Consider the following 14,862-nt stretch of genomic DNA (forward strand, 5'->3'; position numbering starts at 1 on the left):
TCATCAGGAACATCTTGGGTTCTGCTAACAGAAACCCATTAACAAACTAGCTTGGAAAAAAGGGAGGGGAACTGTTTTATAAACACAGGGCTGTCCACAAAACTTAAGTCCAGGGAGTTGGACCTCATGACCTTCGGGATCCAGAAACTGGGGAGTCTTTGGTGGCTAGGGGTTGTCTGTCTTTCTAAAACCCATGGTCTCTTTTCTCTACCCCTCTTTACATGTCCGTTTCTTTCTTCTGACACTCTATAGGTGATCTTTATCTGCATATCCATCATATATGGGTCAAAGATACCTTTCTTAAAACAGCTCTTTCATTTTTAAAACAAATTTTAAAAGATTTTATTTTATTTTATTTATTTATTTATTTATTTGAGAGAGAGAGAGAGAGAGAGCGCACAAGCAGGAGGAGGCATTAGGAGAGGGAGAAGCAGGCTCCCCGCTGAGCAGGGAGTCTGATGCAGGGTCTCAATCCCAGGATCCTGGGATCATGACCTGAGCCGAAGGCAGATGCTTAATGGTCTGAGCCACCCAGGTGCCCTTAAAACAGCTCTTTCAATTCCAAATCTTCATTACCTTATTAATCCCTAACTTACAATTTATTAACTGAAGTTTCTGAGACTTTTCAGGAGAGCGAATTTGGTTGGCTATGTTTAGGTCAAATAGGACGCCTCCTCTTTCCTCATCTGGTCAGGTTCAGGAACGGAATGGGAACAGTGTCATGTAATCAGCTGTCCCTCAACAGAAGAGGCTAAGGGAACAGACTCTCTGAGAAAAGAGCATGGGACAGTGAAGAAACAATGAATGTTGCATACCTCCGGTGTGATACAAACATAAACAGAGAACATCTCGTACATCCTCATTCCCATGCCTCTGTAACTTTTAATCTACTAAGTATCTGATGTAGCCTTATGACTAATGGCACATTTGTAAATATGGACAGGTCTCACAGAGCCCCACCAACCAAGACAACCTTTCACATTATGGTTCAGATTCATGTTTCTAATATTATCTCTGTAGCCCTCTTAACAAATATAGTCTCTCTTTCTTTTCCTGAGGATCGAGTTTCAATGTATATGCTGACTGTATCAAAATTCTTAATCTTCCCTATTCCTTATCTCCCCAATTTCCCCCTCTATACTAATTAGAATTGACTGCAGGATGCTAGAACAAATAGACCCCAAATGTAATGGTTCAGTGAAATAGAAATTTTTATGTTTTTTTTTCAAGTCAGGGACCCAGGTTGATCACCTTCAACATGTGGCTTCAAGGACACCTGTCTGGCTCCATCAGTAGAGAATGCGACTCTTGGTCTTGGGGTTGTGAGTTCAAGCCCCATGTTGGCTGTAGAGCTTACTTAAAAGCAAAATGAAAAACATATGGCTTCCAAAGTTGTGGTAGTATTCACCCTTATAGTCCATGGGAAGGGGGAAAGAGAGGCAGCAGCAGGAAGCTGATGTGACAGGTTTTATGCGCTGGACTTGGGAGACCACATACCACTTTTCCTTATATTCTGTGGAAAATACCTGCTCATAAGTCCATATCTATCTGCGCACTGGGAAATTTAGTGTGGCTGGGCAACTGCAAGCCCAGTTATAATTCTGAGACAAAGGGACAAAGCAAGAATGGATCTGGGGGGACAGCTAGCAATCTCTGTTACCTCCTCCCTCTGTGTGACTGCTCTTCCTTAATGCATGACTCTGAAATACCTAAGTGTGAGTCCTTCAAGTAACCTTCATATCTCTGTCTTTCCCCAATCCCCTTTGCTCTTCAAACTACCTAAGCAATCCTACGTTTGTTTTAAGCTTTTCATTCCCTCCTCCCCAGCACTGCTTCATGCTCTTGTAGCCTTGCTTGAGCCTCTGAAGTTACCTGAATGACCTCCCTGAGTCAGCCTCTTCAGGCTCATACCCATCTATTGTCGGATGCCACTTCCCACCGCAAAGATCTGGTTGTCCAAGACAGTTTGGGCTGCTTAGCAGTTAGCCTCTCCTACACTGAGGCCATAATCACCACATACAAAGCATCTGAGCTATGCCTTTGTCGCTCAGGTGATCGTGCCAGATTGCCTCCAAACCTCTGTTCCAAATCCTCTCATCCTTGTCTCGTGACCCATGCTTCTACCCTCTTGCCTCATATCTATACTTTGCCCAACACCAGCTTCCTTTGGATTAACACCGTAATGGGACTGTCTACCTAGCTTTCCACTTAGCTCTGTCCCTGGACACTTGTCTCTCAAAGCCCAGGCTTCCCCTTGTTCAAGAGGCAAACCTGGACAGTGATCATGTTATTCACGTCACCAAAAGCTCCATTAGTTCCCATTGCTTACTGAGTAAAAGTGGGGTTTTTGTTTGTTTGTTTGTTCGTTTTTTAGTATACCATCCATGGACTGCCAACTGTCTGATCCCATCCCCCAATTACCACCCCTACCAAGACATCCTGATAATCTTGATATTTTTCTCCTTCTTCAAGATCTGAAGACATATACTCATATATCACTTCCTTGAAGGCTTCTTCCTCCTCCCTCCTTTGGAGTTCATATTTGTAACCTGTTCTTGCAGGTGCCGCTTTCTACCTCTGCAATTTTTTGTGCACATGGTGGCCTCCCACACACCCGATGTATACTTCCTAAAGGCAGGGATCGTGACTTAAGTCATCCTTTTAAGCCCCATGTTGCTGAGAACAACTCTGTGGGGAATACCTCACATATGGTAAGAGCACATCATTCAGCTGCTTAAAACCTCCTAATGTCCCAGTGGCTTCCCATATCACTCAGTCCAGGATAAAAACTCCATAGAGGCGGGGCACCTGGGTAGCTCCGTTGGTTAAGCCTCTGTCTTCCGCTCAGGTCATGGTCCCAGAGTCCTGGGTTAGAGCCCCACATCATGCTCTCTGCTCAGCGGGAAGCCTGCTTCTCCCTCGCCTTGCTGCTCCCCCAGCTTTTACCCCTACCCCCCACCCATGTCAAATAAAAAACAAAAACAAAAACCATACAAAAACAAACAAACAAACAAAACCAAAAAGAAAACTCCACAGAGGCCTAGATGGTCTTGTGTGGTCTGAGTTCCTGCTACCACTCCTCTGGCTGTTCCTGGAACACATCATACAAGATCTCACTTCAGAGGGTTTGCATTTGCTGTTCCCTTTATTGGGACACTCTTTCCCCAGCTATCCACGCAGTTTGATTTCTCAAGTCCTCAGGGTTTCTCCCCAGGGCCACTTCCTCAGTGAGGCCTTTTCTGGCCACTCTGGTCACTTTAGGACCTCACAGCCCTCTCTTTTCCTTGTCCCTGCTTATCCTTTCTCTAGAGCACGTATCACTTCCTTACATAGTATATCTTTCCCTCCTGTAATTTTGTGTTTATTTTGTCTCCCCTCCCCCTCCTAGAACGTAAGTTTCATCCTCCTCTAAATCTGTTTACTGCTCTATCCGCAGCGCCTAGGATAATGCCTGATATATCCAAGGCAGTCAGTAAATATTTGTCGAAAGAGAAAAAGGATAAGCAAATTAGTAGAAGGTGCCTAATAAATATTTGTTCCACTGAATGAAAATGTCAAAAACAGTGGACTGTGAAATTTTCTCAAACACTGAAAGTACGTGGGTTTCGGAGAACAGCGAAATTGAGCAAAAGCTGCCTCATTATAAACATCCTCGAGGAAGGATTAAAATTGGGTTACTTGTGGTGGGAGGGGCTGCTGGGCCAGGAAACTAGTACCTTCTCAGAAACACCGGGGAGCTGCAGGCCTTCCCCTCACTGAGAGGACCGCATCTGGGAGGCGGGCTCGCACTACCTCCGCATTTGGACACTTGACCACCACACAGGTGTTTGAAGTTATTTTGGGGTCTGCCTCTCTCGGTGTGTGAAGGACACGGAAATCTGGGCTGGCTTACATGACACTGCTCCGTTCTAAGGAGGAAACTATCCGGAGTGAAAACGACTTGCGAAAACGCCGCTCAGGACGAGATTCTGGGTCCTGGGGAAGCAGAGCCCATTTTAGAGCAGTGCGAGCGGAACTTTTTGCATTCTACCCAAGCTCCGCCTTCGTGGTGTTTTTCTGAGCGTTTCGCCGTGGCTTACTCTTTCGCAGCCGAACGCTTTCCGCAAGAGGATGGCGCTCTGATGTCCACATTCCCTCTTCCCCTGCCGACTCTGTAGTATTTTTTTTTTTTTTTCACGCTTCGTCGCTACTACAGCAGACGCCTGCCTTCTCATTATTTACCCGCACCGATCTCCGGTGCCTGGACTGTAAACAAAACACTTTAGATCATAGCAAGGTCGGTGTAAGCACAGCCTTTCTGCAGGCGGCCCGTTGTCTTAAGGTGGCGTGACTGTGACTCGTTTACTTTTCAGGATTAACAAAGCAACAAAATGGTGCTCCTACATATTACTGGAAGAAAGATTCAGGGTGCGTAGGGGGTGGAATTACTGATTTTCTACTTTTATGGAAGATATTAATTCCATTAATAAAATCCAACTCTTGTGGTATGTTGAAATGGAATGGAATATCTCCATTTACATATCTGTGGTACTTTATTCCTACATGTGAATTTATGCTTATATATATTATAGAATTCCTGTGTAGGCTAGCAATTAGGTAAAAATGTCAACAATGACCTACTTTCAGGAATAGGGTATAAATGATGGTATGGAGGCCTACCCTAATTTTCTCATCCTTCTCCCCCCTTTTCCAGCCCAGTAAATTAAGTAGTGCATTCGACGTGGAAAAATAGAGACAAGACCTCTCACTCAGGCTCTCATGGGATCAGACAAATATTTTCTGTTAAGCAGGTAGGAAGTCCTGACTTTGAAACAAGTTTGGGACACTTCCTCTCTTCTCTCACTGCTTTCTGGGTATCACCCTTGTCCTTTTGGAATCTGCATTTTAGTTGAACTAGTGCATAGTGATGGGAAAAGCCAGTGACAGCTGCATATAAATATCAGTGACCACAGGCCACATCAAGGAAACATCTGCAGGCAGCCCAGGGAATGAGCGGGAGCCATTTTGAATCACTTGTAAGAGAGGAGGACCTGCAGGCTACATACAGCCCAGGCGAATGCAGACAAAACCTGAACCTTTAGGGAGGAAAGAAAGAGAAAATGAACCAGTCTGAGAGGAGACCTGCCTCTAGACCCCGGTCTGCTATCAACTGGCTAGGCATCCCTGGACAGGAAACCTCTCCTGCTGTCAGTTTCCTCAGTGGTATAAAAGGGAGGGTTGAGCCCCAGTGTTCTGAAGGGCCCTGCCTGCTCTGACATTCTGGAGTGCTGAGGTGAGCGAGGCAGGCCGCCACACAAGTGGAACACACAATATGTGGTTAAGAAAACAAGTTAAAAATCAAACTCACCTGTGGCATAGATGCGTAAGAAAACACTGGTGCTGTGTACGATTACAACTGAGGGAGATTAGTTTCCAGTAAAATGTACTATGTCCCAAACCAAGATTATATGTATGGGGATGGAGGGAGACAGCAGAAGACCCTTTGAGCTCTGCCTCAGATAGGACAGCCCCTCCGCCTTCTGTTTTAAGTCCCACCACCCTGTGCAGGATCCTTCTGGTAGGTAATTTCTAGCTGCAAAGGGGAGCCGAGAAACGCCCAAGTAATAATATCAGACATGAGGATATGGTTGTGGTGGGTTTTATGAATCATTTCATAATCTGGACTTTCAGATTACTTTCACCCTTCAACGATTTGTAGCCATCTGTCTAAAGGCATTCCCTTGCATCTAAATTCTGTTCTGGGAGGGCAGGAGCAGTGAATCTGGTGGGAGAAAAAGGTGGAGGAAGGAAGGGGCTGTTGTATTTGGCGGCGGCGGATTCCTGGACTTTCAGATTACTTTCCCCTTCAACGACTTGTAGCCGTCTGTCTAAAGGCATTCCCTTGCATCTAAATTCTGTTCTGGGAGGGCAGGAGCAGTGAATCTGGTGGGAGAAAAAGGTGGAGGAAGGAAGGGGCTGTTGTATTTGGCGGCGGACTCAGGTAGAGGGAACTGCTACAACCCCAGGAAAGAATCGAAAAATGAAGAGGAGACGGAGTTCCCACACGCAGCCCCAGTCAATGGCTTTAACTATGCTGGGGAAGCCAGAACCTGCGTCAGGGGTGTAACCTCGCTTTTGAAACCGAAGTGTGTCTGAGACAGCTACCAAGTTCGTTAGGGACTTGGGAGACCAGCGGACTTCTTGATCTTGAAACCCTTACTTTTATTAAGGGAGACCTTGGGTTCAGAATACATTAAAAGTGCTGCGTCCAGGTTCGCCTCGGCTTCTCCCCAAAGCCCCCGTTCCCCGAGAAGAGCAGAGACTTCTAGATTCAGAGTGAGCTAACCAGGGCTCACCCCCAGCCGAGGCACCCAGGCAGGGGGGCTCCCAGACCCTCGGCGCAGGCTACCCTGCCTCCCCGCAGTGCCAGAGGTTAGGGCCCACCGGCGAGAGCCCAGCTGGGGGGCAGAGCTTCCACAGCCTGCCTCCTCCCTCAGCGGCCCGCACCCCCCAGGCTCGGCGACCGCGGGGAAAACAAGATCGCCACCAAGGCGTAAACCGACCGCCAACCACCTTGGAGATCACGGGATCCTGGCCCCTCCGTGCCCCCTCCACCCCGGGCGAGCAGCGGGCGCGCCAGGCAGCGCCGCGCGGGGACCTGAACCCGAGGCCTCGCCGCCCCCGCCCCTCCTGCCCCTCCCCGGCTTCCCGGCCGTTTGGCGAGTTTGTTTGTCTCGTTTTTAATTTCTCCGAGGCCAGCCGGAGCAGGTTTGCTGGCAGCGGCACACCTCCGGCAGTCACGCGACCAGCCAATCTCCGGGCGGCGCTGTCGGCGGCTGCGCGCGCGGGCGGGCGGGGAGGCGGCGCGGCCGCGCGGGGCCACCTTAAGGCCGCGCTCGCCAGCCTCGGCGGGGCGGCTCCCGGCGCCGCAACCAATGGATCTCCTGCTCTGTTTAAATAGACTTGCGGTGTCAATCATTTTCTTCTTCGTCAGCCTCCCTTCCACCGCCATATTGGGCAACTAAAAAAAGGGGGCTCGTCTTTTCGGGGTGTTTTTCTCCCCCTCCCCTGTCCCCACTGCCTCGCCGCTCCGCGACTCCGACGCCGGCAAGGTTTGGAGAGCAGCTCGGTTGGCGGGACCCGCGGGCTCGCCGCCGCCCGGGCTTGGACGGGCTTTGCCACCCCCTCCTCTCTCCACTCCCCTCCCCTCCCCGCCCTCGAGCTCGCCGGTACACTTGATCGGCGGCGGCTCTCGGCTGCCTGGCCGGGGCTTCCCCTCCCCCTCCCGCAGAGCCAGCGCGCCCCTGACGCTCGGGCAGTTACTTGTCCGTGTTTGTTTCTCTTGGCTCCGAGCGCGGTCGCAGGGCTTATAAGAGGGGTGCGGGCTGGGTCGGGGCGTTTTGTTTTGTTCAGTTTTGTTCTGCGAGCGCGCGCGCGAGGCGGTAGTGAAGACCCGGAGGAAGATGTCAAACGTGCGGGTGTCTAACGGGAGCCCGAGCCTGGAGCGGATGGATGCCAGACAGGCGGAGTACCCCAAGCCCTCCGCCTGCAGAAACCTCTTCGGCCCGGTCAACCACGAAGAGCTGACCCGGGACTTGGAGAAGCACCGCAGAGACATGGAAGAGGCAAGCCAGCGCAAGTGGAATTTTGATTTCCAGAATCACAAGCCCCTGGAGGGCAAATACGAGTGGCAGGAGGTGGAGAAGGGCAGCTTGCCCGAGTTCTACTACAGACCCCCGCGGCCACCCAAAGGCGCCTGCAAGGTGCCGGCGCAGGAGAGCCAGGACGTCAGCGGGACCCGCCAGGCGGTGCCTTTAATGGGGTCTCAGGCAAACTCAGAGGACACACACTTGGTAGACCAAAAGACTGACACGGCGGACAACCAGACGGGCTTAGCGGAGCAGTGCACTGGGATAAGGAAGCGACCGGCCACAGACGGTAATGACCCTTCCCCAAACAGAACATGTCCGTCTGTCTGTCCGGCTGGGGCACCGCTTTGACCTGCTTGAGGGTCTTCACCTCCGCTTTTTTTTAAAATTTTTTTTTTTTTAATTTTTCACCCCCAGAGCATTCCGATTTAGCTTTCGGGGAGCGAACTGCCCTAATCTTAGGTTTTTATTAAATGCTGTTCGGCTGACCGCTTGTCTGGTGATAGTTTTTAAGTCAGGAGCCCCAGGGGGTAGTATCTGACCATTTCTCCAAGCGAAAGCATCACAGTGCCTCCCCGCTAGCCAGCGGTAGGTCTGTGACTACACCGGGATGTTTATCAGCGGCCTCCCTCTTGGCAATGGAGAGAGAGCTTTGGGGCGTAGAATACACTTCTGTTATGTGAAAACAACCTCATTTTGTGCCCTTAAAGGCCACTGGGCATGACGGATCCAGGCTTGTGGGTGGAGGTGTGGGTTTTTCATCCCCTGACTATTGTGCCAGCTTCTGTCAGCCATTGTTTTCCTAATAAAGGTTGTGTGTGTTCTTTTTAAAACTCCCTCTTACCCTTAGATTCCTCTCCTCAAAACAAAAGAGCCAACAGAACAGAAGAAAATGTCTCAGACGGTTCCCCGAACGGGGGTTCAGTGGAGCAGACGCCCAAGAAGCCGGGCCTCAGAAGACGTCAAACGTAAACTGTTCGGTGGGTTGATTGCTAGGAGCACGTAACTGACACCCCGAATTGGGTTTTCATACCCTGACATACCGATCTTAGTGGTTGCTGGCACACTAGAGCTTGTGGGTTTTTGTATTGTTTATATTTTGGGAAGTCGAAAAGTAGGAATGGGGAAGGCTAGGAATCACTGGTGGGGATACTGTAATTTTTTCAGTTTCTTCATCCCGAGATCATTTTTCCTTGAAACACTGAATAACCAGAGCAGGTGTCCTAGCCAAGTACTTGTGACCAAAGACTGATGAGTAGGAAGGTCCAGTCCCTCTGAATCCCACCAAAACTTGTTGGGAACAATAGGTTCTTTCCCCCATCTGAACAAGAACTGGGATATGCCTCAGTCCCACTTCATGAGAATTCATTTCCCAGAGGTTCAAGTTGACTCAGTAACAGATTTTGAGGTATATGTGGGAAAATGGCAAGTGATTAAATTTTAAAATTTGAGGGAAAAGTTAGGTACAAATGGCTCATATGTGGTGAATCCAGTTGTTAACAATGTGAATAGAGAGGTATATTACATTCTTTTATCATTTTCACAAACTGCCACTTTTCTCTGTTTGCTTACAAATTTGGAGAACAGGAAATGAGCCCTGTGTATTAAAAAAGAAAAAAAAAGGCCGGGGGGGGGGGCGGCGGGGGGGAACAAAATAAAATGGAAAAATGCTAAGGTCCCTACAGAATTTTCTGATAACACTGAAGTTGCAAACCAGAAGTTAAGTTAACTTTGCTGGATTAAGCAGTCCAGGCACAAGTCAGAATATGTATACTAATTGTCTGATTGTGCTAGAACAGGATGATTGGGATTATTTGTAGGGAAAACAGATAATAGATAACAAGGGCCGCAAGGGTAGATCTACCTTAGGCAAGAGAAGTGGAGATTTTTTTCCATCTACTAAAGTCTGATCAATATGAATAGTTAATTTGAATAATTGAGCCCTCCACTTTCCACAGATTGGTTTTTCCGTAATGATCAAAGTGTATATGTTAATAGTTTGAAAACTTCATAACTTCGAGGACCATGACCTCTTCCCCAAACCCCAAACACAGTCATAGCTTTGCACATAAAGAGATTTCAGTAGATGTTACTAATTTTTAAAATTCTCATTTATAAAAAGGTAAGAATAAAGAACAGAGAGATTAAGGTGAGATTCTAGTTTGTTGTGTTTTTAGCTCATAATGTCATATATATGATTTCTTCACACCTATCTGACATTTTTCAAAGCTTATACAAAACATCCCTATAGAATCTCTATTTTTTAGCTATATATGAAGTGGGAAAATTGGATTTAAAAATTTCCTGAAGCAGCCTGCAGCTTGGGACGTGTGGTTTGTGACCTGTAGCCTAGCTCATCAGATGAGCCACAGTGAATCACACCTACTGAATTTTGATCTGACCCCATTCTGACATACAGAGAGGCATTTGTTAGTAAATACTGCCAGTTCAGAGAATACTAGAAATAGTAATAAGAACTTGTTCAAAAGCATTCATGTGTGTATTTTGCATATGGCCAAGAAACTAGAATGTTTAGAATTTTTCTTTGGCAAGCATTTATAAGTTATAGGCCCAGGTGTTCTTCAAATTTAGAAGATTCTGATACTCTTAAGTATTACAGTTTCTTAGTTTTCCTCTCTTTACCGTCTTTGACCCCAATTCTCTAGACCAGGGTTTCTCAACCTCTGCACTGTTGGCATTTTGGGCTGAATAATTCTTTGTTGTGGGACGCTGTCCTGTGCATTAGTAGAATGTTTGGCAGCAACCCTGGCCTTTCCCAACGGATGCCAGTAGCACTCTCCCCACCCCCAGTGTTAACAACCAAAAATGTCTCCAAACATTGCCAAATGTTTCTTGGGGGGCAGAAATGCCCACTGGTGAGACCCACTGCTCTATAAACAAAAATACATGACATAGAGGAGAGTAAAAAGCTAATGAAAGAAACATTGGATGGAGAGGACTATAGTCATGAACTTTTAGTACACACTTTTCTGTTCTGTCACTTAGGTATTTCACAATTAAGACGGTGACAAAATGATTCCTGTACTTCATTGGTAATGTTATTCTAGTGCTTTTCTCCTAATTCGTTATTTTTTCTTTCTTTTGCAGAATTAAGAGCACGTTTCCTTGTTTATCAGATACATCACTGTTTGATGAAGCAAGGAAGATATAAATTAAAATTTTTTAATACATATCGCTGACTCCATGGAATGGACATCCTGTATAAGCACTGAAAAGCAACAACACAATAACACTAAAATTTTTAGGCACTCTTAAATGATCTGCCTCTAAAAGCATTGGATGTAGCATTGTGCAATTAGGTTTTTCCTTATTTGCTTCATTGTACTACCTGTGTATATAGTTTTTACCTTTTATGTAGCACATAAACTTGGGGGAAGGGAGGTTGGGGTGGGGCTGCAGAATTGGCATGGGGGGGGCTTATGAAGAGCTTGCTTCCATTTAGAGCAAGGAGTAAAATATTTGACTTGCATGGAGAGAAGCGGTTTTGGGAAGGGTTTGAATTGTTTTCTTTAAAGATGTAATGTCTCTTTCAGTGAAAATTGATACTTCATTTAAGAAAAGCATCCGAATTTGAGCACTGGTTGCAAATAATGGCCAATTATTTTTACATGAAGCTTTTTTTCATTTGGGAGCTCTGATGATTCCATATATACTGGCAAATGGCTTTTTTTTTTTTTTTTTTTAAAAAAAAACAAAAAAAAAAAAAAAAAAAACAACAAAACACCTATTCTCAGTCATCCCCGCCGCCCCCCAGTTCCTCTTAAAAGTGGAATTTACCAGTTAATTATTCAGCAATTAGGTAGTCATTCCAGGTAATTCTGAGCAAAAATCTGGGGTATATGAGGGACTTCTGAATGCTCAGAATTGACCATCTAATTTTTATCAGGTTTGTTGAGAAATTTTCTTAATTTTTTTGGACTTTGGGCTATGTAGACACGGTCAAAATAATTCCAAATCCTTGGATATTTTTTAAAGATCTGCAACTTCACTTAAGAAAAATAATGAAATAATTTTTAATTTAAAGCTTCTCATTCTATTTGTTAATCTGTCCAAAGGAAATGGTATTTTTAAAGGAAAGTGTGTAGAGAGAAAAGCACACGTGGAATTATTGAAATGGATACTACATCTTTAAACAGTATTTTTACATTGCCTGTGTATGTGTATGAAACAAACCATTTGAAGTGTACCTGTGTACATAACTCTGTAAAGACACTGAAAAATTATACTAACTTATTTATGTTAAAAAGAGATTTTTTTTAATCTAGACCATATACAAGCCAAAGTGGCATGTTTTGTGCATTTGTAAATGCTGTATTGAGTAGAATAGGTTTTTTCCCTTCTTATGTTAAATAATATGGCTATGCTTAAAAGGTTGCATACTGAGCCAAGTATAATTTTTTGTAATGTGTGAAGAAGATGCCAATTATTGTTAAACATGAAGCAATCAATAAATAAACCTTCCATAGCTATTCATTGAGTTTAACTGTAATGTGTTTTATTAAGCTTGAGGTGTTTGACCTGGCAATCTAGTCTTACAAAAATATAATGTGAAGTGGCAAATATCTTGATAATTTAGGCCCACGTCTGAGATGATGTTTATGTGGCTCTGAACGTGGTAGTCACTATTTTCCACTTAGTTCTGTATGAATGAGCAAAGCTTTAGACATGTGAAGTGGAAAAGCCACATTTTCATATAAATAAGATTGTTAAAACTCTCATTAGTTCAAATATTTAGGTCTTATAGGATATGTGTCAGAACCAAAAATTTTTACGTAAGTGTAGGCTGGCTGATCACACGTTTGCAGGACTGAAAATGAAAGTAACATGGTGACTTCTCTAAATTGTGTATTTACACATAGAAGTGTTGGGAGAAATGAGAGCAGTTGCTTAGACCATCTAATGTACACCTCTTGTCCAACGTATTAAGATATATATAGGTCTTTTAGAAATTGGCATGCATTCCACACTAATTTAAAACAGTATTCTTCAAATTAAACTGGTCATGACAAATTCCTCAATTTTGAACTTTCCTGGTGATAGTCCACAGAACCTAAAACTGGTTAATCTGAATACCAAATCTGAGGGTTTGGGGCCCATATCCACATGGCAGAGATAGATATTTTTTTATTTAAATAAAAAATTTAAACAAGGCCTTTTAAAGTCAAATTTACTAAAAACTGATTCCTGTTATTTCACATTCTCTTAAAAATGTAGCTAAGGTGTAAAAGTAAATTATTTTTTCTAGGCATCTGCAGATGGTTAAATTGCAAAAATCTGAATTTGGGTTAAACTGTTACCCTCAAATACTTGCATTTACATTTTCGCACCCCAAAAGGGACTCTAAACAAGATAGTTTGAGCTTATTTTGACCAGAAGTTGCTTTAAAAAAAGGCGTGTGGAGGGGGTAGGTCGTCTCTCTTCTGCTGCCGGGAAGGGAAAAGAAGGTCCTTTGGTGGCTGGGCTACATCTTCTAAGTAGGTATTATTTTAATTAAAGGCTAAAGGTGTTTTTATGATTCTATTCAAAACACGCAGATGGGTGTTTTTTCAGGAAGACACTGAGAAAGCAAGAAAACAATTCAAAATGGGAAGGAAGGAATGGAGAGTCAGGAAATAATGAAATAAAATTACTTTCTGAGCCAAAAAGCGTACTTCAAAAAGTCTCTGACAAAAGAAAAAATCCTCTTCATTGCTGCCTGTACCCCCATTTTCCTTTCCTCAAAAGGCATCTTTAATGTGAATTTTTAGAGACTGCGTTTTAGTTCTGGGCCAGGAAGAAGTGGATGCTTGCCGCGCCAGGCACGTTCACAGGATCGCAGCCCCCGAGTCACCGGGTCGATCCTTTCCACGTCTGTGTCAACTCTCCAAGTGCGTCCCCGATATTCGGAGCGTCCTCTCCCTGGCCCCTGACGGCGGGGCTCGCCGCGGGCGTCCCTATGAGGGGATGCGGCCGCGGGCGCCAGCCACCCACCACCCTGCTGCCCAGGCCCGTGCGTCGTCCTCTCTCCAAACTGCCCCGAAGCCCCGCACCCTCCCGTCCCGGCAGCGGCGGGGTCCGGCGGCTGGCGCCCCGGGACGAAAAGCCCATCGAGTCTCACTGCTTGTCTGCCACTTGCAGCGCCCGCGCCGCCGGGGTCGCTGCGCGCAGTTCCCGCGCCCCGGGCGCCCGCAGGCGGTGCAGGGCGGCTGCGCCCGGGCCCACGCAGTGGCGCGGGGCGGTTTCTCACCAACTTTCCTCCCTCATCATCTCTCCTCCGGGCTAAGAAAGAAGCGGAAGCCCCCCACTTCTTTCCACATTCATACCCTCCACACCAGCACCTTGCCAATTCTAGAGCGGTGGGGGGATCAGAGCGACGGGGAGAACGTTTCCGAGTCAGTGGAGCCTTCGGGGCAGCAGCCCGCTCCCACTCCCACCCTGGGCTCCAATGATCCGCAGCCCCGCGCATTTCGAAAGGCTTCCCGGCTCGCGGGGGGCCAAGGAGGACCGCAGCGGCCCGCAGGAGGGGCCGAGCGCCACAGCCGGTTGCGGGTCGCTTCCAACCTTGCAGCCGCTTTGCAAAGCCCACCCCCCCACCCCCTCAACACGCATCCCCAGCTGTCCAGCGTGGAGGACTGGGGCAGGGAATAAATGGGGAAATGTGGGGCCAGGTGCATGACTGCGGGACGTAGGGGACAGTGGAAATCCACAGGACTGGAGCGGGGCGCGCGGCCTTTCAGGCCACGGAGCGCCCACCGCCCCGGCCGCGCCTAGCGACTTTTCCCGGCGGCCGGGAAACGCTGCCTTCGCCATTTCATCTTCATCATTGTGAGCGTAGACACTTGCTCTTCATAAGGTTTTTTTGGATTGAAAAGGTGTTTTAAATGCACGTCTAGGATCTCCAATCTGCTTTTCAGAGTGTGGATTTCTTTTTATTAATTTGCCATCTCTTTCACCTGAGCCACACCCAACGCCCGCTCACCTCCCTCCCCGCCAACATTAAGGTAAAAATTCTGCAGACGAACTTGGGGGGGTGGGGGCAGGGAAGGAGGGCCCACGGTCCTGCCAGATCCCCTCCGCCCACCCGGGGTCGGGGTGGGGGGAACCTCCCGGATCTCGGCTCGCTTGGGGGTGGGGTGGGGTGGGGTGGGGTCAGCCTCAGTCGGACCCTGCAGAAGCGAAAGTGTAGTATTTGCACGGACGCCAAAGTCCTCGTGCGGCCGCCCGCGTCCCAGGT

The 14,862-nt window shown here is 46.9% G+C and overlaps 1 protein-coding gene, 1 long non-coding RNA gene and 1 pseudogene across 2 annotated transcripts; 1 reads left to right on the forward strand and 2 right to left on the reverse strand.

Annotated features, from left to right (window-relative positions):
• Positions 1–736: 736 nt before the first annotated feature.
• Positions 737–4,203, reverse strand: LOC116866426. The gene is made up of 3 exons (XR_004382383.1): positions 4,080–4,203; positions 1,252–1,356; positions 737–768 (listed from the first exon to the last, which is right to left on the reverse strand). It is a non-coding gene; the product is annotated as an uncharacterized LOC116866426 (long non-coding RNA).
• Positions 4,204–6,937: 2,734 nt separating this feature from the next.
• Positions 6,938–11,329, forward strand: CDKN1B (cyclin dependent kinase inhibitor 1B). Its single transcript, XM_032855031.1, has 3 exons — positions 6,938–7,917; positions 8,479–8,608; positions 10,737–11,329. The coding sequence occupies exons 1-2, from the start codon at positions 7,443–7,445 to the stop codon at positions 8,598–8,600; spliced, it is 597 nt and encodes a 198-aa protein (XP_032710922.1). The 5' UTR covers positions 6,938–7,442; the 3' UTR covers positions 8,601–8,608; positions 10,737–11,329.
• Positions 11,330–13,391: 2,062 nt separating this feature from the next.
• On the reverse strand, positions 13,392–14,302 carry LOC116866227 (annotated as a pseudogene).
• Positions 14,303–14,862: the final 560 nt, after the last annotated feature.

Source organism: Lontra canadensis, unplaced genomic scaffold (assembly GCF_010015895.1).
Source record: "Lontra canadensis isolate GAN:19392208 unplaced genomic scaffold, GSC_riverotter_1.0 scaffold9, whole genome shotgun sequence".
NCBI lineage: Eukaryota > Metazoa > Chordata > Mammalia > Carnivora > Mustelidae > Lontra > Lontra canadensis.

Bases quoted from the DNA above. Each gene is read 5' to 3' on its own strand.
- CDKN1B (XM_032855031.1), top strand. From the start codon at position 7,443: ATGTCAAACGTGCGGGTGTCTAACGGGAGCCCGAGCCTGGAGCGGATG. The intron at 7,918-8,478 runs GTAATGACCCTT...TCTTACCCTTAG, and splicing joins GAAGCGACCGGCCACAGACG to ATTCCTCTCCTCAAAACAAA.